This window comes from Nomascus leucogenys, chromosome 22a (genome assembly GCF_006542625.1).
Source record: "Nomascus leucogenys isolate Asia chromosome 22a, Asia_NLE_v1, whole genome shotgun sequence".
NCBI classification, from domain to species: Eukaryota; Metazoa; Chordata; class Mammalia; order Primates; family Hylobatidae; genus Nomascus; species Nomascus leucogenys.
In genome coordinates, this window is record NC_044402.1 from 26,748,775 (window position 1) to 26,772,182 (window position 23,408).

Below are 23,408 nucleotides of genomic sequence, written 5' to 3' on the forward strand. Positions count from 1 at the left end.
GTAGCTTCAAGTCATAAAAATCATACAGTGGCAGATATCAGTGTAAAAATTTTAGGCTGTACTGGCATTAGATCTTTCTCTCTCTCTCACTCTTTCTGTGTGCAGGTGTGTGTATACATATCTCCAAACCAGGTACACTAACTTTATATGATATATCTAAACCATGTACACTAATTTAACATAATACAGCAGTTCAAATTGTGATTGATAAACAGTTATATGAATCTATATACTGCCTCTCTTAATCTGATATTTAACAATATAAAATTTCTCCATTGGCTGGATATTTTCCTATTTTTAAGATGTTCAGATACTTTTTTTTTTAAGTTTCTTGTTTAATATTGGGTTTTTTTTGCTTTAGTAACAAAGTGTAGTCCAACCTTTTAGACTATACCTTTATAATCCAATAGATCATAATATTTAATATTTAAAACATTTTAACCAGTTATGAAACTTAAGATATTCCTACCACCTGTAGTAACTCAAGATAATTCTGGAAATTTCTTGCCTCAATTCCAAGTGGAAATTTCTTGCCTCAATTCCAAGTGTAAAGATGTTCAGATATTAAAAATTTATTCCTTTGTCTAGCAATCTTTCCTAGAATTCAGCAGCTCTATTAACTTTGTTTATATCCATGTATCTTGCTATGGTTTGGATATGGTCTGTTCTCCCAAAACTCATGTTGAAATTTGCTCCCCTCTGTGGCGGCAGTGCTTAGTGGGAGGCATTTGAGTCACGGGGTGAATCCCTCATCAATAGATTAATGCCCTCAGGCAGGGGTTAGTGACTTCTCTTTGTACATGGGAATAGATCAGTTACCTTCAGAGTGGGTTGTTAAAAAGAGTCCATATTCTTTGGTTTCTCTCTCTTGCTTCCTGTCTCACCATGTGATCTTTTTGCACACACCAGCTCCCCTTCTGTCTTCCTCCATGAGTGGACGCAGCGTGAAGCCCTCGCCAAATGCAACTGCCCAATCTTGAACATTTCAGCCACCAGAATCAAGAACCAAATAAACCTCTTATCTTTATAAATTACCTAGCCCCAAATATTCTATTATAGCAACACCAAATGGACTAAGACATAACTTATGAGGGCTTGTGCTTTTAACTTAAGTTATTTCTCTCCTCCTCTTTTGCTGTTTCCCCTGCTTCTTCCTTTGATGAGACAAAGCATACTCTCTTTTGGAAACCACTTATTTGTAAATTAATGCCTCAAGTTCACATCACATTTACTTTTTAATTTGGTGCTAGATCCCATTCCCTTTATTCTTTTGAAATTTCATATGAAACTTACAATTGAGGAAACTAAGAGTTGAAGTAACTTGTCAAAGACATGTAGCTCATTTGTGGCATAGACAAGTGTTGAATCCAGGCTATTTGGCTCCAGTGTCCTCCTTGATCTTTGTAATTGCACTAAATGCCCGTCTGTGCAGAGATCTCAACACAGATCAATAATAATATAGGAGCTAAATTACACAAAATTACTGTAACATATTGCTACTTTTCTACAATATCCCCGTTTTTTAAAACAAGATTAACATATGAAATGCTGCTATAGCAGATTGCTATTAAAAGATTTCTGATATAAGTGGTCACCAAAGTCATGAATGACAATGATCCCTATGTATATTTGAAGACGTAAAAGGAGGGAAGGAAAAGATTTATGGGAAATAAATATGTGACAGCAACATTGTGAAAAGCTATCTTAAGAAAATGAAAATACAGTTTGATAATATGATGTGTGTTACAAGAGTGAGGAGAAGCAAACACATATATTGCTGGTAGGAATACAACTTTGAAAAACCTCTTTGGAGTGCAGTTTGGTAATATATATCAATATTTATAAAGCACTTGTCTTTTGACTCAGCAATTCTTTTAGGAATTTATCCAATAGACCTTCTTATACATGTATGCATTAACTAACGAACAAAAGTATATACTTCTTACATTTTTAGTAGTAAAAAGCTGAGAAAAATTTAAATGTAGGGTGCTGATTTAATAAAATATAGCATCCCTCTAAAATGAAATGTTATGTGGCCATTAGAAGGAATAAAATAAACCTGTATATTCTTACATGGAATAGTCTCTAAGACATTTTAAGTGGAAAAATAAGTAAGATGTGGAAAAGCATGTTGGTATTTGTGTCAAGGAGGAGGAGCAGAAAGAAGACAAGGAGAAGAAAGAGGAGAAGAATGTGGGTATAATTATATGTTGTATACTCATAGGCTATCCCTGAAAGAAGATACAAAAATCCCTGATAAATTTGGTTGCCTTTGGGAAAAGGAGTTTGAGGAATATGATGAGTGGGAAGAATTTTCACTATTTTGCCTTTTGTTCCATGTATAATCTTATTAACTATTTTAAAACAAACCAATCTGAATTAATATTTATTAAGAAGTGTTTAATGGTATATGTTTAGGAAGCATCCCACTATCATACTAAAATCTGGCTGTTATTGATACAATAAATATCATTACACCTGAAGTGTTCTATGTGTTACAAGAAATATAAGACATACCAAAAGAAGCAAAAATATGCGTTATGAAGAGAGGAACTCTGAAGTGTAATGCTTATAGCTTGCTTATAGTTTGACAGAGAATACATTATTATACATAGGCTCTTGCTTTTCCATCTCCGCTAAAATTCTAATAAGTGGTATCACCAGGTAAATGGCTAACAGTAATGATTACTTGACTTTTAAAATGGATACCAAAGAGGGTTCTACAATTTCCTTTGAGAATGACTTTTAATAGTGAAGAAGTCAGCCCTCCTTATTGGTCTGAGGCAAGAGTTTCTGAGTTAAAGTAAAGAGCTAAACAATTCGGCTCTGAGATTCTCAGATAAACCATTCATAAAGATGAAATAACACATTCTGGTACCATGGAGAGGAAAGACAGAGTAAAAGAAAGAGAAGAAAACCATAAGTCCAGTATAACAAACTGCAGCTCACTAAACTATGCCTAAATTAAGCAACAACCACCCACGTGCTGTTGACTTTTCCAAAGCACTGGAAATGGAGTCTGCTTAGAAACTTAAGGCAGAGAAGCTAAGGGAAAAGGCAAAAAAAAAGAAAGAGAGAGAGAGAGAGAGAGAGAGAAAGAAAGAAAGAAAGAAAGAAAGAAAGAAAGAAAGAAAGAAAGAAAAAGAAATTATCCAAGAAAGTCCAAGAAGAGAAATACTCAAACACTAGTAGCCTTGGGAGATAAAATTTGCAGATATCATATCCTTGTGATGTTATTTTCATACATCTCTGAGATTACTGTGCACCTTTATGATGAATCAAAGACATCAGCATATATAGAGAATACACAAGATCATCAAAGCTATTCTCTGACACAAATAACTCTATTGTGGCACTTGAGTGTCTTAAGGTCAATATATTTTTGTACAGCAATCTATTTCCTTTCTCCTTTGTGTCTAAGAAGAAAAAATAAACCTTGTCACAGATAAATTAGTGGGTCTTCAGGTTCAAAGTAATTAATGAGAGAGACACTGTTGCATATACCTAAATAATCAGGCATATACACAAACTCACAATTCCCATGCCACATATACACTCCATTTTAGAAAGATAATGAAGATGGCCACAACACAGAAGAATTAGTGTTTGAGAGGAAAGAGAAATAGAAAAAGAAAAAGTTGAAATTCATTAATATGTGTTTACTATATTCATGCAAGCTATTTATATATTTAATTACTATTAGTTCTCTATATTCATTCATACTGCACATGGCTTGAAAGGGATAGAATAAATTAGTGGCTAGGAAATCACAGGGCAGAGGCACAATCTGACAAGGTCAAAGACAAAAAGTCATTTTCCATACTTTCACTTGTGCACTCATGACACCAATGAGAAGTTCATACCTGTTTTCAGAACTGCATGCCTCTTAGGTTACTGCCAGCCTTATGGAACTAGAGCCATAGGAACAGGTCATTTCCACCAGAAATTCTCCAGAAAACAGCCCTGGTTCTTTTTGTTTTTGTTTATGTTTTTGAGATGGAGTCTCGCTCGGTCGCCAGGCTGGAGTGCAATGGCACGATCCCAGCTCACTGCAACCTCCGCCTCCCAGGTTCAAGCAATTGTCCTGCCTCAGCCTCCCAAGTAGCTGGGACTACAGGTGCGCACCACCACACCCGGCTAATTTTTGTATTTTTAGTAGAGATGAGGTTTCACCACGTTAGCCAGGATGGTCTCGATCTCTTGACCTCGTAATCTGCCTGCCTCGGCCTCCCAAAGTGCTGGGATTACAGGCGTGAGCCACCACATCAGGCCAGTTCTGTTTTCTTTAGTAGTGTTTCAGGTCACCCTGTAGTTCAATTCACCATGATGGCTGCCAACTCTGTTGTTCTTTTGCAATTTAAAAATAAATTCTAAGCTAGAACTATAGTTATTAAGTGTCTTTAAATACATTCCTGCCAGATGAATCAAATTCAGCAACAAACTTGATTCAACCAAAGACCTTGATTTGCACATTCTCTAATATATGTTTATTGATAGTAACTAGAGAGGAATTTATGGTGTGGTATTCTTGGAGGATTTGGAAAGCAGGAGTAGTAGGATTTGTAATGAATAATAATGAATATATCATAGATACCATGAGGAAAGACAAAGTATTAAAAAAGAGAAGTTAAGAAAGGGAGAAAGAACAGCTGATTAGAAAATTGTTTTTGCTTCTTGGTAGGAAATACTTGGCATGGAACTGGGCCATAGTCTCTGACAAAAGGTCCAGGAAGTGAAGCCAAAAGGAAGAAGGCTAGAAAAAAACTGCTTTTTTTCCCCTCAAGATCACTGTTCTCTCTCATGGTGCATTGTTTTCTCTTGATGCTGGAAGATCATCCTTCTTTTTCATGCTCTTGTCTCCATTAAAGAGTGTCACAGAATGCCTTGGAAATAGCCATTTCCCAGAACAAACAACATTTTATGGCAGATGAACAGGAAAAAAAAATAGCTGATGTCATTCAGTATTTTACCCAAGTGACATTTCAGAAGACAGGCATTCTAAAAAAGAATGACTGAAAAAGTTCACAAACTTATAATCCACCTTGATTTAAATTTAATTCAGTATTTCCCTTCAAGGGAAAAAAAAGAAGCTCTGTTTTGAAAATTAAGCAAGGTACCCTATGACTTCTGTTGAAATAACAGCAAGAGGTAAGGCTGAGGGAAAGCCTCCTCCCTCTCAAACCCAGGGTGTAAATACCCTCACAGTTGAAAATCAGATAAGAGTAAGGACTGACACACCTATTACGGAGACAATGTGAGATCCTGTAACAGGTCAAGCTATGAAATCTGACATGGAGTCAATAAGAAGAGGGGCTTAGAAGTTCAGATCACGTATACCCTTTTTCTCTCCAAATTTAATTGCATAGTCTTCTCAAATTTTTCCACTCAAATGCCAATAATACCAGGGATGAAATATAGAAGATTCACAATAAAAATGAAATGTCTTTGAATTCTTATGTTTTTTTCTTAAAGATGTATGCTTATTTGCATTCTTCTGCATATCAATTTGGTTTCAATTTAAACTTTTACTCCATATTAAAAATTAAAATTAGCTTCAGAAAAAAATGAACTATATTTACTTTGTGACTCTACATAACCCTAGATACATGGTTACATTGTTTAGCTCTAAACGTGTTAGATTAGTTTAAAAGACCCATGTGTATTTGTTTTTTCTAGTCAAACACCGTTCAACCATTCAGCACTGTATTATTTCTCTGATATTAAATTTCCAACAAAATTAATGTTCTTAGTACATTAAAGGTTTATGGCAAGAATATCAAAAATAATTTCCAAAATCTAATCTTGATTCTTTATGTAAGTATTGAATTGAAATCAGTTATATTCTTTCTATATTTTGTGATCAAAGCTGGGAATATAATGTTGCTGACATACTTTCCTCTTAATGCTGTTTTTGGTGGATGTAAATAGAAAATATTTTATCAGATTAAAAAAACCTGCTGTCATCTGTGTCACTGTCTTCCCAATAGAGATAATCCTGGAAGTTATCTTATGATGACTTTTTGTGGCTGATCATGTGGAATATATGGGATTGACTTCATGAGAAAGCATGGATAGAGCAGCAAAAGCAAATCCTGATATCCTGATTAAATAACTGCCTCAGTTCCCTGTTCTCCAAATAAGTCTCTGAAGCTAGAAGATGCTAGATGTAGCTTTGGATACGAGGCTTTCCACATTCATGCTGGGTTTCCACCTTATTTCCTTCTGAAAACCAATGCAAAAGGAAAGAGAAAATATTTCCATAGAAATGCTATTAAAAATTTTTAAAGAAGCAAGATACAAATGACTATATACCAATTTGTCTAATTCCATTTAAATAAAATGTCCAAAAAAGGCATATTTATTGGAACAAAGCACACCAATAGTTACCTAGGACCATGGGTAGGAGCAGGGATTAGCTACAAATGAGCAGAAAAGAAATCTTGGGGATGATGGAAATGTTCTAAAATGTGATTGTGGTGGTATGTGGACAACTTTATAAGTTTAATTATAGTCCTTGAACTGTAGGTTTATGATGGGTAAATGTAGTGGTATGAAAATTTTTTCTCAATAAAGCTGCTTAAAAAAACAAACAAACCAAAAAAACAGGAACAGAAAACTCCAGGCTTTGGAGAGAAAGGATGTTTCAATTAGGCTTTTAATGATCTAAATATCATGACAAATTTCTGGTTAATTAGAAATATTTAAACACAGAAAATAGGCCATTGCTTAAAATAACTGTAAGTGATGCCAAGACAAGGATAAAGCACTCTATTTAGTAAGCAGTTGCTTATATCGATATTTTAAATCTCTTCTTTTTGTGTTAACTTAGATGGAACATTTGCCCCCCAAAAAGTAGAATTGGGCTTTATTAGTTTGTCATGCCTATAATATACCTTCTACCAAGAAAGAAGTTTAAACTAGTACCTATAAAAGACTTACTAGGATGGAATCAAAAAGTAAACCAAATGTAAAAGTTGGATTTTTCCTTTTTATTCCTACAGAAAGATCCTAGTGAGGAAAGGATTTAAAAAATGATGAGATACTATGGAGAATTACATGTGCTAGATATCAACTAATCCAGTTTTTCTTCTCCTGGGTGCACTAGCCGACTAAATTTCCCAGCTTCCTTTGCATGTAGGATGGACTCATGTCTAGCAAACCAAATATGTATAGAAGCGATGTTTGTTACTTCCAGGGAAGGCAATAAAACCTACTGCACAACCACCCAAGCTCTCTCTCTCTCTCTTCCCTACGAATACAGCCAGAAGTAAAGAACTCCCAGGTGGTGGACCCACCTCATGGAAGGATCCTAGATCCCTGAATTACCTCTTTGAAGAGAGCTGTCTGGGAAAACCGATCAATTAGCATTGGACTTTGACTGAACAAGAAATAAACCCTTCTTCTGTTGAGCCATTATAATGTTGGGATTGCTTGTTACAGTAGTTAGTATTAATAAGCCTAATATAATATGCTATAGTACTCAAAGCATATTTCTTCCTTTTTTCCTTTCATCATCTAGGCCTATTCGTTCTCTTGTGCCTATTCTTCCTATTTATCTTCATATTCCCCTTCTATGTTGACTCAAGTTAATATTTACTGCTAAGGAAGAGGAAGAAATACATGAGTAGTTTTCATCCTGTGCCTTGTTAGGACCCTTCTTCAAGAACTAGGGTATCTGAATGGGATAAGGTGAAAATAATACTGCAGTTCTTCCTTTTGCAGAGACTGAGTGTGTCTCAAGTCTTTGGTTAAAGTGTTGCCTTATCACCAATAGCAGTGATCTGCCCACTCTGCTAGAAGTTCCCAACAGAGATAAACACCAGGAAAGAAATGTCAGATTTGGCAGCCACCTGTGGGTCAAGAACTGTGCTTTTATTTTCTAAACTGTTTGGTAGTGGAGAAGTGCATGTTGGTTGCCCTAAAGCTTTTTGTTCACTCTCAGAGTTACCTCCCAAAAACAATAAATTATCATTTCAACTTGATTTTTCATTATTTCATTATTTATGTGCCCTTGCCTTCTTTTCTTCATATAGAGCAAATGCAAGGAAAGTAAAGAGGACCTGCCCTCATTTCAGAAACCACACCCCAAACCACACTCAGCCCTTCACCCTCACCCAGCCCCCCATCTTCTTAGCCCCAGATCCCCCCAACTCCATTGTTAAAAGAAAAAATAATTCAAATAAAAAACAGCTCATAAAACAGTAAACAAAATAAAGTCAGTTTTTTTTTTTTTAAAGTACAAAATGAAACTTGAGGGAAAACTTACTGGAGTTACAGTTTATCCTGATACAGTCTAGATGGGGAAAAATAAATGAAAGATGAAATTGCATCCTTCAAGGTAACAGCTGCAGACATCCAAAAACAATCAGTCCACCCTTCCGGGGACAGACACACGTAAGAAATGTGGCCATTTTATATATATACAGTATGTACAAGTTTAAGGGTGGGTGTATATGTACAGTATATTGTTTAGTAAAGTTGGATACATATATATATACACACACACACATATATATACACATATGTATAGAGATATATACTGGTATACATATATATCCACAGTAGACACCAAGCATGTTTTTTTTTTTTTCAAAAAAAGCTATTCATTTATATAAAGTATCTCAAACCTGGACTTTGAAATATTAATTTTGTTAAACTTGGAAAAATAGGCAATAATTCCCCCACCAAATGCAGGTTATATTCTATTTTCCTCTATAATTTATTTTCTTAAAATTCGTTTTTAAAGTAGCATTAACACAATTTTTGTATTAGTATTCCAAAGATATATCACCAGTCTGACTGATTGTATCATTTTAAAACCATGAAGTTTCTCAGTGAAGTATTTAACCCTTTCTCTTTTTCTAAAAACAAACTCCCTCCACCCTCTCCTTAGGTTGGGCCCCAAATGCTATAGAAATTTGGGTAGGCAGACTTGCCGTCTTCCTTAATGGTAAGGAAAGGGTTAACACCACCTGGTCATTTCCTGTCATAAAATGGCCACTTGCAAACAGCTAACCGCACAAACACCCATCCCAGATTTTAGAGAGGTGGGGTCGGGTGTAGGGTCAAAGGAGTTGTATGATGTTATCACAATGAATTGGGTTCTCTGATTGCTAGTGATTCAAAGGCTCCCAGATCAACCCCCCTGCGCAGCCCATCTCTGTCTTCCTGCCTGAATACGCAGACTGAATCAAGTGCCCACAGCATTCAGGGAGAAGGCAAGACAGGCACGTGTGGAGGAGGTCTCGGCACCTTTGACATCTTGAGTATTTCACTCTGTGATTCTGCATCTTAACGAGAGAAAATTTCTTGGTTTTGGTTTCACTTTTTTAAATGGGAAAGGGAGGGAAGAAAAGAGTGACCAACTGGCCAGAGCCAGTAATCAGACAAGGTATTCTGTGCCAGAGATCAGCATATCTATCATTGTATTAATCTCTGCTTGGGAGTCATGGACACAAAACATAGAAGTCCTCGAGTAGAATCAGTGGGCGTAACAGGGGACTGGGCAGAAAAGGTCAGAGAAAGGTCTCAGGTTACTTGTTACCAAGCTGCACGGTTCAGCCTAAGGTTGGTTTATCATGGTGGAAATTCCAATAAGGATTTGTTTACCGTTATGTACTAAGAGGTAGAAGCGAAATGATTTTTTTTTAAGTTAGAAAGGTAGAGGGGAAAATATAGTCACAAAGTACTCTTCTTCTGCTTCAGGTTGACCCAGTAGTTTTTAGAGGACTTGTCAAGGATGATGCCACCATTTGAATTCCCCAAAGTGAATGATTTTAAAGGAGCAAGAATAAAGGGGAAAATGAAGCTATGTGAAATCTGGAGAGGAGCGATTTATAGCACCCAGTTATTCTAAGGAAGGAGGCAGAATGCTTATTTGTTCCCGAGAAGAACATCTCTTGAGAAAAATCTGGGTTTGGTTTCGTGCGGTTAGGTTTGTCATGTGTCGTCAACCGCAACAGAAAAGTGGGAGCAAACAGCCCTGGAGCAACCGGTACGATCACCAGACAGAGGAGGCCATGCCCCTGGTGAGGACTGGAAGGAGGGAGGGCAGGGAGGGAGGAAGAGGTGATGGCTTCAGCTACTGACTGCACCTACCACCACCCAAAGCTGGAGAAATGTCCCTTCCTGACATATTAAAGAGAGAGAGGAAACTGGTGTATGGGCACGCTTATGAGAGAGGAAGAGTGAGCCTAAAGCAACAAACCCAAGGACTGCAAACAATAAGTGGGTTTTGTCTTCGGCTTCTGCGTAGCTGAGGATTTTATTATTAGACAAGAAGCTGGCCTAGTGAGAGGTGGTGGCTTGGGCTCATCTTTCTTGATCACCCAAATGATTTCATGTAAAGTGGATGGGGTCTTTAAACCAATGTAAGAGCTTAGCGCTTTCAAGATGGCAGACAGTTTGTTTACTTTACATCAATATGTGAAGCATTACTTTGTTATTTTACCTGAAGAACAAGTGGTTTGAGAAGGAAAATATATCCCAGAGCCTTCTTGATAGGCTCTGAGGGGGTGTTCTTGTTACTGAATGTGTATGTATATACGTATAAATATGTGTGTGTGTGTGCATGTGTATATAGACACACACACATACACATTTATATATGTGGGGTTTTTTTAAATAAAAAACACGAGTCAAAGAACTGAGTTGGGAAGGCAATTTCCGTTAAATCTACGTTTGGTAGCAGCCAGATTTTTGCTTGAAAAAAGTCTGCCTAAGTCTTGGCATATCTTTTGATGTGTATGTGTTCATATATCTGTGTGTTGCCTGTTTTAATTTTGTTTTGTTTTAAATCATGGTAAATGATAGAAAGTTTTTCCTTTTTTTTTTTTTTTGAGACAGAATCTCACTCTATTGCCGAGGCTTGAGTGCAATGGTGAGATCTCGGCTCACTGCAACCTCCACCTCCTGTGTTCAAGCAGTTCTCCTGCCTCAGCCTCCCGAGCAGCTGGGATCACAGGCGTGCACCACCATGCCCAGGTAATTTTTGTATTTTAGTAGAGATGAGGTTTCATCATGTTGGCCAGGCTGGTCTCCTGACCTCGTGATGGGCCGACTCGGCCTCCCAAAGTGCTGGGATTACAGGCGTAAGTGTCTGTAATTATAGATTAAGGCGCCTGGCCAAGAAAGCTTTTCTCATTGTTGAGCTTTGGGTCGAGCATGCAAGAGGTAAATGTTTCTAAGAGCTGTGTGTCTTCATTAATGTGTATGGTAAACAGTAGTAGCAAGTCCACATTTCCAGAGAGAGAACATCTGGAGAATTCAAATGCAATTAACCAAACTACATGCCACTCCCTCAGAGTCTGCCATTGAAGAAGGGCTCCTGGCACTCTGCTAAGGATCTTTTAAAGGTTTTGTCCATATCAACTGTCTTTTCTCTAGTGCAGCTCAATTCAAACTGGGCACTGAGGAAAATAGAGATTCTCTCTGTGTGTTTCAAAGGTGACCATCATAAAAACAATTGGAAGCCATTAAGACTGACACATCATTGACCCACAGTGCTGATCTGTGAAGGGAACAAATAACGCAGGCTGATATAGCAGTTTAGAGACATGGGTTCTAGTTCCAGCTCTGTCTTCAACTTTTTATGTAAGCTTTCAAAAGTAATATATTTCTGTCTGTGCTACACATCTGTAAAAGTAAGCATAAAAACACTTGCTTGATTTATCTCACAAAATTATCATTAGATCATCATTAATCTCATGAGATCCATGAGATCATGAGATTAAAATAAGGTCTTTTAAATCTTTAAATATGCTGTAATAATAAAATGTTATAGCTTATAATTCTAAAGGATCAAAATATGGTTGATCAATAGTCAACCTCACAACTTTTTAAAAGTTGTGCTGAGTTACAGGATATTTCTCATACCCGTTAGCACCACATATGGCTGCCTGCAGAAGATAAAGCCATTGGAAAACCCTACTCTCCTTGACATTTGGAAGATATGTTACATCAGAGAAATATATACTAGGCTTTTATATCATGAATGCATATGTGTGATCAATTTGAAATAAACTAAAATATTGTTAGTGCACGGGCTAGAAAAAAAGACACAACTTGAATAGAGTGAGGGAACAAAGTGATCATTTGAAATTAATTTTGGTGGAACGCATGTGAAGACAAATTCTACTTGGATACATTTTCTTCTATAATTGAGAAAAATGAAATACAAATTCATGGCAAAGAGAAAGAAAATATTTACAAAGCGGTATATTTTGGGGAGAGGACGGAAGAAAAACCTTTAAACAAGGCGTGGATATGAAGAGCTGCATTTACACAAGCATAAGAGTTTAAGTTCAGTTTTCCATGTCAGGTTGGAAAGAAAGTTAAATAAATTCAAACCAGTAATTATGATGAACCTGTCCTTTGGTGTAAAAAAATTAACTATGGCTTCTGGACAAGCACAGTGCTCTCTACAGAGAGGCTACCTCTCTCTTTTGCCTGAGATGGTTCAACTCAGCAGGAGCTAGATTGAAATTGCAACAAAAGAAGCCAAAGGGGGGAAAAAAAAAAAGCAAAGTCTGTTGGAAAAGCACATCTCTCAGACTTTGACTAGAGTTTAAAACACAAAAATAATGCTTCTAGAAATGCATGTGGGATGTATGACCAACTAAAGGTGTATGTGTGTGTGTGTGTGTGTGACAATGAGAATCTGTAAACTTATTTCCTTATTTCTTATACACTTTTATTTCTACCCCCACTGACCCCAGTTTTTCCTTCTAAGATGTGAGACCTGTCAAAGTTGACACTCTAATCTTTACTAAACAACATCTAATGGGGGAAAAAAAAAAGTCTGTTTAATGACACTGTGTACACTCCCTCAGGATCCCGTGGGGCTGAATCATTCTCATATGTTTGTCTCTCTCTGACTTTGAAGTAGATCCAGAGATAAAAATTGTCTTCATCATCTTTTTCAGTGAGCTAGTTGTGGGTTTGTATTTGGTTCTGGTTTTTTATTTTTTCTGTTGTTTTTTTCTGAGAAGGAGATAATCAGCTGCTGGCTGTTGGTTTTAGGTAACACACTCTTATATTGATTTAAGTTGGGGAGGATGGTGCAGGGATGGAAGGTAGTAGGGTCAGGGGTATGCCAGTCTCTGTAGGCTGCTCAGTACGCTCTGTTCTCAAGGCTGTTTGCTATGCGGGCCGCAGGCTTTGGGCCTTTGAAGGGTTGAATACCATCTTTTGATTTACCATGGTTGATGGCGGGGAGGATTGGAAACTCAGGAACACACGGCACACAAAAAGATCCAGCAAAAGAAAAAAATATAACCTAAAATGACCAAACACACATATACACAAACAAAAGAAAAACCAAGAGACACACTGACAACAGAAATCAAATGAAGTTGCACAAGAAAAAGGGCACAGTATTGTAAACACTGCAAACTAGAAGAAAAACAAAAGACATAACTAAAGAAGTCACTGCTCAAAACAGTCCTTTGTGTCCCAGAGATTTTAGGTTTATGGTGTAGGCATTTTCCAAGTGTGTCCAGTTGACCTGACAGCAGATAAGATTGGTATGGATTCAAAAACCCCACCTTCCCACCAGGACATCTGGGCCTACATATGATCTTGCATCTGGTACATTTGTTCATCATTTTTTCTCCATGGCTCTGACAAACCATTTCACTGAAATCTTTATAAGATATCACTATATCCAAACATATTCTACGTACCCAAATAAATTCACTAGCTTAGAAAGTTTGGACCCAGCTATCTCACTAATCTTATCAATGCTGGGTATTGACTTTCTGCTGATTAGAAACAGCAGAAATGGAGGGTTTTTTCCTTGCCAGAAACCAAGAGGACCCCAATCTATATAGAATATCAATTAGAATTCAGTAAAGGTCAATAGCAGAAGAGAATATGAGGCCATAAAAAGGAAAATTTCCAAAGATTCTGTTATAGGTAATTACAATGAAAGAGAAAATCCTATTCTAATAAAGCCACAAATTTGAAGTCATAATTTTTCAACTCTGAGATAAAATAGATCTGTATTATATGAGAAGAAGAGAGTTATTAGTGAGTGATAGTACGAGGTAACAATCTTTGCACAAGGGGATGCTGAGTGATGGTTAAGAATGTCAAGAAGAAAAATGGGTATACGTATCAGGAGACACATTTTCCTTCCACGTGTCACAGGCTCTCAACTTAGGGAATTATTTTCCAAGGGAACAACAATCTACTTGTCCTCCCTCTAGGAGAAAGTCAAAGGAGATATCAGTGTCATCAAGGCCACCAGAATTCTCCATTTGAATAGTAACTGTGTAGCTAGAAACAATGTACTTCTCACCCTACCCACATAGTTTAATTTCCTACAACCCCACCGTCAACATTTTGCCTCCACTTCCTGCCCCCTCCCTGCCCTCAGCTTTGACTGTTTTGAGTGGTGACTGAGGAGCTGGACTTATGGGAATATGATTGATCAAAAGATGGACCAAAGTAGCGTGTTTTACACAAAGCTAAACGATTCCAAAAAACCAAGAAAGGAAACTTAGAAAACAAATAATCTAGTAAAGAAATCACCACTGTCAGAAACCAGAAATTGACATCAAAACCTCATGCAGAAACAAGGAGAAGGTGATTGTTGCTGTTGGGTTTTATCCTGGGTCTATTAAACAAGAGGTGAGCAGCTAACTTTCAAGAAACAAACAAAGAATTCAATCAAACCAATGAAAATCAGAAAAGAAAGGGAAGACAAGCCCAAACGGAGTGGCAGAGGGTACTTCATACGATACCTAAGTTAACCATGAGCTTGACACGCCCCCCATCCAGCTCCAGACGCAGGGTGTCAGCAGAGTCCCTGGAGGTCGTAGCCACCAGCAGCCCATAAGCTCGCTGGGACATGAAGCGGAAGGACACATCCTCTGCCTCAGTATGCATGACCATGGGCATGATGATCTTCATGTACATGCTACCATCATAGCTCAGGATGGATGCCTCTGCCAAAGAAGAATGGAGAAGATCGTTAGGATGACGGATGTTACAGTTGCCAAATACCCCTTTGCTTTCAGGCTAAGCAGAGCAGAGAGGGTGCCAGATTTGTAGCCTAGTGACTTGTGTTTGATGAACCCTTGTTGTTGCCCCTTTTTTATCTGTGTGACCCTGGGCAGACCACTTAAACTCTGAGGCTCTATTTCTTCATTTGTAAGGGGATTATGATGACACTGGTACCTGCCCTACCAGGCTCATAGACCTGTGAAGGGTACCAAATTAAATAATGGATATGAAGATATTTTGAAAAAGTCAAAACGCCCGCACAAATAGTATTGTTTGCAATTCTGTATGCAATAGATAAAACACAAGTACATAAAACAAAACTTAGAATCCCTGTATTTCATGAAGAATAGGAGAAGAGAAGCAGTTTATAACCACCAGAGAAGACAAATCAATATTTACCAGAGAGCTTTTAAAGGAAGGAAAAAGTAGCACCATGGTCTGGCATCATAACATCCCCAGTGTCCAGCCATTGTAAGAGTTTGGCCCATTCAAAAAATATCTGATAGAGGCAGAGTTAGAACAATAACATAAAGCTAATGACACCCTTGAAAAACTCATTTTACTTTTGTTCAAATAGGGAAAGAGGAAAACTGACTTATTTTCATTTTTTATTTTTTTGAGACAGTCTCACTCTGTTGCATAGGCTGGAGTGCAGCAGTGTGATCTTGGCTCACTGCAGCCTCTGCCTCCCTGGTTCAAGCAATTCTCCTGCCTCAGCCTACCGAGTAGCTAGGATTACAGGTGCATGCCACCATGCCCAGCTGATTTTTAGATATTTTGTAGAGATGGGGTTTTGCCATGTTGGCCAGGCTGGTCTTGAACTCCTGACCTCAAACAATCCACCCACCTTGGCCTCCCAAAGTGCTGGGATTACAGATGTGAGCCCACTGCGCCTGGCTGAAAACTCACTTTTATTTGATACCTTCCTCAGTCTAAGGTTACTGACCATTTGTTACCTCAATTAACACTATAGTGTGATTCTATTATTCCTACTTTCAGACAAGAAAACCAAGACTTTTTATTATTATTATTATACTTTAAGTTTTAGGGTACATGTGCACAACGTGCAGGTTAGTTACATATGTATACATGTGCCATGTTGGTGTGCTGCACCCATTAACTCGTCATTTAACATTAGGTATATCTCCTAATGCTATTCCTCTCCCCTCCCCCCACCCCACAACAGGCCCCGGTGTGTGATGTTCCCCTTCCTGTGTCCATGTGGACTCAGTGTTCAATTCCCACCTATGAGTGAGAACATGCGGTGTTTGGGAAAACCAAGACTCTTAAAGGGGTATGTTATTATCCCAAAGTCACACAGCCTCCCTGGATTTGACTCAGTATACCTGATACCAAGTCCAGGGACTGTTTTGAAACACTATGATATGCAACATGTGAATTTGTTTAAACATTCACTAGGCAAATAATTTTAGAAAACACAGGAAGACAATATCACTCACATTCCTAGGAAGCAAACCAGTCATTGGGTTCAGTATCTGTCACTGAGTAGGTCTTTACTAAATATTTGCTGTTGTCAAATATTTGCTACCTACATGCACTATGGAGAATACAAAGGTGAAACAGACAAGGTCCCTGTTCTAAAGGGAGATACAGAATGCACAAGTAACTGTACTGGAACATACAAGTGGTTAAATGACACAGGAAATAAATACAAAGCAAGTAACATTCAGAGGAGGGAAGATGAAGGATGAAAGCAATTAAGGTAGATGGGATAGAGTCTGTGCTGGTCTTGGTAGATGGGTAGGGATTGTAATGAAAGAAGCAATGGCATCATATTGAACAGGTAGATCAGGTAGTATCTCTATAGACATAAAGGAAAGAAAGAAGGAGGATGCTCAGATTAGAACAAACTATTCAATTTAACAGAAACATCTGATGTGGTTTGGTTCTGTGTCCCCACCCAAATCTCATCTCAAATTGTAATTTTCACAATCCCCATGTGTCGAATGAGGGGCCTAGTGGGAGATGATTGGATTGTGGAGGTGGTTTCCCCCATGCTGTTCTCATGAGTTCTCACAGTATCTGATGGTTTTGTGTTTGACAGTTTCCTCCCTTCACATGCTCTTTTCTCTCCTGCCGCCCTGTGAAAAAGATGCCAGCTTCCCTTTCCATCACGATTGTAAGTTTCCTGAGGCCTCCCAAGCCACGCAGAACTGGGAGTCAATTAAACTTTCCTTTATAAATTACCAGTCTCATGTATTTATTTCTTTTTCTTCTTTTGAGACGGAGTCTCGCTCTGTCATCCAGGCTGGAGTGCGGTGGCACGATCTCGGCTCACTGCAAGCTCCGCTTCCCGGGTTCGTGCCATTCTCTTTCTTCAGCCTCCCAAGTAGCTGGGACTACAGGTGCCTGCCACCATGCCTGGCTAATTTTTTTGAATTTTTAGTAGAGACGGGGTTTCACCGTGTTAGCCAGGATGGCCTCAATCTCATGACCTCTTGATCCACCCTCCTTGGCCTCCCAAAGTGCTGGGATTACAGGCATGAACCACTGCACCCGGCCTCACGTATTTCTTTACAGCAGTGTGAAAACAGGCTAAAACAGCATCAGACATATATTTTTAAAAACGGTTATCATGTAAAGTAGTTTGAGACCGGAATAAAATCAAAGGACTTGGGTATCTACTGGAAAGTAAATGGTTTTAGATTATGAGATACTATGATATATTCTTCTGTGCTTACTGATTGCCAGGCACCATTCTAGGTGATAGACATAACAGTGAACAAAAGACAAAAACACCCCTACCCTCATATCTAGAAAGAATTGAAACAGGGAGAAACAAGAGTCAGGCAGACCACAATGAAGGGTCCCAAAATAGTCTGTGTTGTTATCATACCCCTACCCTGTTTAGATACCACACAAAAAATGAAAAGTAATATAAATGCACTTATGATGTTCCTGAAAATCAGCCATCTCCCAGGTAAAACTCATGACATGCTAATAGCCGCACATTACAATTTGCAAACTGTAAAGGGATTACAGATAAAAGTGTGACAGTTGCAAACACCATTACAATAAGACATATTATGAAGATCTCTTCTTAGATTGGAAACAATCGAAATTTAACACATGATCCAGATGTGAAGCAAAATGAAACAAATCTTTTACCTAAATCAAAAGAAGATCAATAATGATACCTAAAATTTAGCATTTACTATTTGCCTGGTGCTTTCTAAGACTTTATATGAATTACGAAGTCATTTAATCTTCAAGAACACCATGAAGACATTATTATCACATTTTCTAGATATCAAGTAACGTGGCTAATAAATGGCAGAGCTGGGAGTTGCATGCAGGCAGTCTGATTCTCCCAGCTGTATACTTAACAGTCCTGCCAAATTGTCATAGAGCTATGCCTGGATCACACCCATATTTCCAAGCACCAAAGCACATCCATAACGCTTCATGATAGAAGTTCTTGTGTTTGTATGTGCATGCATATACAAACAAGCCATTCATTAAAGTTATATATTATAAATATACAAAATTTTTATTTCTTCTATTCAGATTGCATAATCTCTATTGTTCTATTTTCAAGTTTGATTATTGATACGATTTGGCTGTGTGCCCACCCAAACCTCATCTTGAATTGTAGTTCCAATAATTCTCACATATTGGGGGAGGGACCCAGTGGGAAATAATTGAATCATGCGGGCAGTTTCCCCCATACTGTTCTCATGGTAGTGAATAAGTCTCACAAGATCTGATGGTTTTATAAGGAAAAACCCCTTTTGCTTAGCTCTCATTTTCTCTCTTGTCTACCATGATATAAGACAGGCCTTTTGACTTCTGCCATGATTGTGAGGTGTCCCCAGCCACATGGAACTGTGAATCCATGAAACATATTTTTCTTTATAAATTATCCAGTCTCAAGTACATCTTTATCAGCAGCATGAAAATGGACTAATACAGTAAATTAGTACTGGGAGTGAGGCACTGCTGTAAAGATACCTGAAAATGTGGAAGCAACTTTGGAACTGCAAAGGATTCAAGAGGTAACTTGGGTGTCATTAAAAGCATTCAGTTTTAAAAGCAAAATAGAACATAAAGGTTCAAAAAAATTGCAGCCCGACAATGTGATAGAAAAGAAAAACCCATTTTCTGAGGAGAAATTCAAGCCAGCTGCATAAATTTACATAAGTAATAAGGGGTCAAATGTTAATCGCCAAAACAATAAGGAAAATATTTCCAGGGCATGTCAGAGACCTTTATGGCAGCCTCTCCAACCGCAGGTGCCCCAGAGGCCTAGGAGGAAACAATGGTTTTGTGGGCTGAGCCACACACCCCCGCCCCTCGCTGTGTGCAGCCTAGGGATTTGGTGCCCTGTGTCCCAACCACTCTAGCTATGGCTAAAAGGGGACAAGGTAGAGCTCAGGCCGTGGCTTCAGATGGTTCAAGCCCCACAAGCCTTGGCAGCTTCCATGTGGTATTGAGCCTGCGGGTACACAGAAGTCAAGAACTAAGGTTGGGAGCCTCCACCTAGATTTCAGAGCATGTATGGAAATGCCTGGATGTCTAGGCAGAGATGGGCTCCAGGGGTAGAGCCCTCATGGAGAGCCTCTGCTAGGGCAGTGCCGAAGGGAAATGTGGGGTGTGAGCCCCCAAACAGAGTCCCCACTGGGGCACTGCCTAGTGGAGCCGTGAGAAGAAGGCCACTGTCCTCCAGACCCCAGGATGGTAAATCCACTGACAGCTTGCACTGTGTACCTAGAAAAGCCCTGCACACTCAAAACCAGCCCATGAAAGCTGCCAGGAGGGGAGTTGTACTCTGCAAAGCCACAGGGGTGGAGCTGCCCAAGGCCATGGGAACCCACCTCTTGCATCAGCATTACCCAGATGTGAGATATGGAGTCAAAGGAGATCATTTTGGAATTTTAAGGTTTAACGACTGACTTACTGGGTTTGGGACTTGAATGGAGCCTGTAGCCCCTTTGTTTTGGCCAATTTCTCCCCTTTGGAATGGCTATATTTACCCAATGCCTGTACCCTGAATGTATTTAGGAAGTAACTAACTTGCTTTTGATTTTACAGGCTCATAGGCAGAAGAGACTTGCCTTGCCTCAGATGAGACTTTGTTCTTTGGACTTCTGAGTTAATGCCAAAATGAGTTAAGACTTTGGGGAACTGTTGGGAAGGCATGATGGGTTTTGAAATGTGAGGACATAAGATTTGGGAGGGGCCAGGGATGGAATGATATGGGTTAGCTGTGTTTCTACCCAAATCTCATCTTGAATTGTAGCTCTCATAATTCCCACATCTTGTGGGAGGGACCTGGTAGGAGATAATTGAATCATGGGGGCAATTTCCCCCATGCTCTACTCATCATAGTGAGTAAGTCTCACAAATGTATCTGATGGTTTTATAAGGGGAAACCCCTTTTGCCTGGCTCTCATTTTCTCTCTTGTCTGCCACCATGTAAGAGGTGACTTTTACCTTCCAACATGATTGTGAGTCCGTTAAACCTCTTTTTTCTTACCAATCACCCAGTCTCAGGTATGCCTTTATCAGTAGTATGAGAACAGACTAATACAATTATTTTATTTTCTGCCAACTCTAATCTACCATTGAGCTCTTCTAGTGAATTTTTCATTTAGGTTTTTGTGCTTTTCAACTCTAAAATTTCTATTGGAAGACAGATGAATAGACGTATACAATATGTATTAAAATTTTTATTATTTTATTATCTACTTGATGAATCATTGTTCTCATTTTCCTTTAATTTTTAAGCATAATTTCCTTAGTTATTTGAATATATTTATAATAGTTACATGTATTCTTTGTCTATTAAGTCCAATATATGAGCCCGCTCAAAGGCAGTTTCTATTGCCTGCATTTATTTCTGTGTATGGGTCACACTTCCTGTTTATTTGCATTCTCCTTTTTATCGAAAGCTGGACATTTTAGATAATACATTGTAACAAGTCTGGACACTAACCCTGTTCCTCTAGGTTTATTTCTAATTGTTTGTTCATATGTTCATTTATTTAGTGATTTGATAGACATAATTCTGAGACTTGTATATTCTCAGCAGACGGCTCTCGTCTCCCCCCTCAGAAAGGTTCCCCTGTTTTTATCTTTTGGCTTGCCTTCCTGTGAGTGCTGCCCCTGTATCAATATAAGTAACTTATTGATCAAACACTGTACTTAAGCCCCCTTGGTCAGTTAGATTTTTACCTTTTGTCTGTTGGATATGTGTGACTTGGAGACTGCTTTGAGGAAGTTTATGATCTTGCCTCATGTTCAGCCAAGGACTATTAGCTTAGAAATTATCCTCCCATCATTCTTGAGAAGTTTCAGCCTTCAGAATAAATAGTCTTCCAGACCACCAAGAATGAATGATTTTGTTTTTAAGCTTGTTTTCCTAGGAATAGCACCTGGGTAAGAGTAGCTTATTGTTCTGCCAGTGTTGGTTGAGAGATCATGTTTAAGCCTTCTGAACCAACAAGACTCTTTCTCCTGGATGATGCATCTGTATATGGCTTGAGAATGCTTTCAAATCTGCCCTGTGTCTTACTCTAATTACATTGGAGTTGCGTAGCCCTGCAAATATGTACAACTTTCCAGACCCTCAGGGATAAGTGTGATCCCCAGAGGGCTCTTCAGGGCTTTCTCATTCCCTGATTCTCTCTACTCGACTTCTGGCTGCTTTACCAGTTTGCTCACCGCTACTGGTATCATAGAGCTGCCTGCTCCCTATCAGCTGCTTGCCATCATGATCTCCATTGTTTAAGAAAACCCTTAGCCATGAACTTCTCTAACTTCTGTTCCAGATAGTCAGTGACTCCGGGCAGAGTGTAAACTCTTATTGTTATAGTCTGCATCTATCCCTGGGCAGAATTTCTGTGCCATTACATCCCAGTTGGTTGCACAAATAGTGGCCCACTTCCACCCGAGTGACACTACCATTGTATAAATGGGCAGTTGGGAAAGATGGTGGACTCTGGCCTTTTCAGCTTGCCCTTCCCAGCATGGAACCTCTGCCCTATGAGCAAGCTGAGGAAGAGACAATTGGACACGCATTATTATTGGTCTGCCACAATTGGGATAGAGCTTATACCCTATAAACGGGGGCTGGATAAAAGAAGTGAGCCCAATGTTCTTGGCTATGCCTACCCAGAATACCGCTTCTGCAACATGGATCTGGGGAAAATGAGAGGCACTAGTAGCCTGCCCCTTCTGGGGTTAAACTGTAGCCTTAGACTGGTAACTGGCAGGTAAGGAAGCTCTTGTCCTTTAGGCTTCCAAAACAAGGAGCAGGGGTGAGATAGGGGATGGGAGCAGGTTACGGTTTAAATGTCACACCTCTCATTTTTCTAACTGATATTTAATAGATGTCTTGAATAAATGTTTTTCCATTTGCCGTGTGTCCTTATGACAATTTTTTTAATGTGTGTCTTAGCTTCTTTTGTGTGTATATGTTTTAATAATTTTCACCAGATAAACGATTGTTTCACAGAGAAGGTCTGTTAAGCTCGCTCCTTTCCCACCCATTCCAGCGTTTCTCTATTTTTGGCTATTAAAAATATTTCACATACCTTTCTTCATAAAATTTTTCTTAGTCCTAAATGGTATATATCTGTATTTGTCATAGTAAGCCCATTTCTATTTCTAGAGGATATGAGTAATTAATTTTATTTAATCATTGTGTCATTCTAAAACACATTTTAGTACCAATTTTTGTTTTTACTGTCTGATTGTTTACTTATTGTCTGATTGCTTTTCAATCTCAAAAATCAATAACTTCTCTCTAAATTTCCATCTTCTGACCAGTAAGGGAAAAATCTACCTCCCCACTGGCATTCAGAGGCTCCTCCAAATAAAGGCAGGGATTGGCACTGGAAAATTGAGCAATATGATAATACTAAGAATGGAAAAAGTTTTCTGTGAAATTATTGTGTTAAAAAAGCAATCCAGGGAGAAAGAAAATCATAGTATTTACTTTTTTATGTATGTTTCTTTTATCTCTATGATGCTTAAATTCCCTTAAAAATAAAAACCACCCTTCCCAGTCTGTGTTAAACTTGTCTCAGAGCGTTATGATTTCCTCAGTCTTTCATTATCCTCCTCCCTTTTCAAAGAAAAATCAAGTATCGAATTAAGAACTTTTTTCTTTTTTTGAGACAGGGTCTTGCTCTGTTACACAGGATGGAGTGCAGTGGCACAATCATAGCTCACTTAACCTTGAATTCCTGGGCTCAAATAATTCTCTCACCTCAGCCTCCCAAGTAGCTAGGACTACAGGAGCACCACCACACCTGGCTACTTTTGTTTGTTTGTTTGTTTGTTTTTGTAAAGACAGGGTTTTGCCATGTTGCCAAGGCTGGTCTCTAACACCTGGACTCAAGTGATTCTCCTGCCTTGGCCTCCCAAAGTGCTGGGAT

The 23,408-nt window shown here is 38.6% G+C and overlaps 1 protein-coding gene across 30 annotated transcripts in view; it reads right to left on the reverse strand.

The window, feature by feature from the left end:
- NRXN3 (neurexin 3) overlaps positions 1-23,408 on the reverse strand; it is a 1,697,203-nt gene that overhangs the window by 1,033,353 nt on the left and 640,442 nt on the right. For 26 of the 30 annotated variants that reach the window (XM_030804204.1, XM_030804198.1, XM_030804203.1 and 23 more), the window contains 2 exons: positions 14,745-14,948; positions 8,267-8,293 (listed from right to left, as the gene is read on the reverse strand). In XM_030804204.1, the coding sequence (XP_030660064.1) occupies positions 8,267-8,293; positions 14,745-14,948 (231 nt within the window). The remainder of the gene's footprint in view (positions 1-8,266; positions 8,294-14,744; positions 14,949-23,408) is intronic. The other 4 variants (XM_030804215.1, XM_030804199.1, XM_030804196.1 and 1 more) reach the window with 1 other exon arrangement.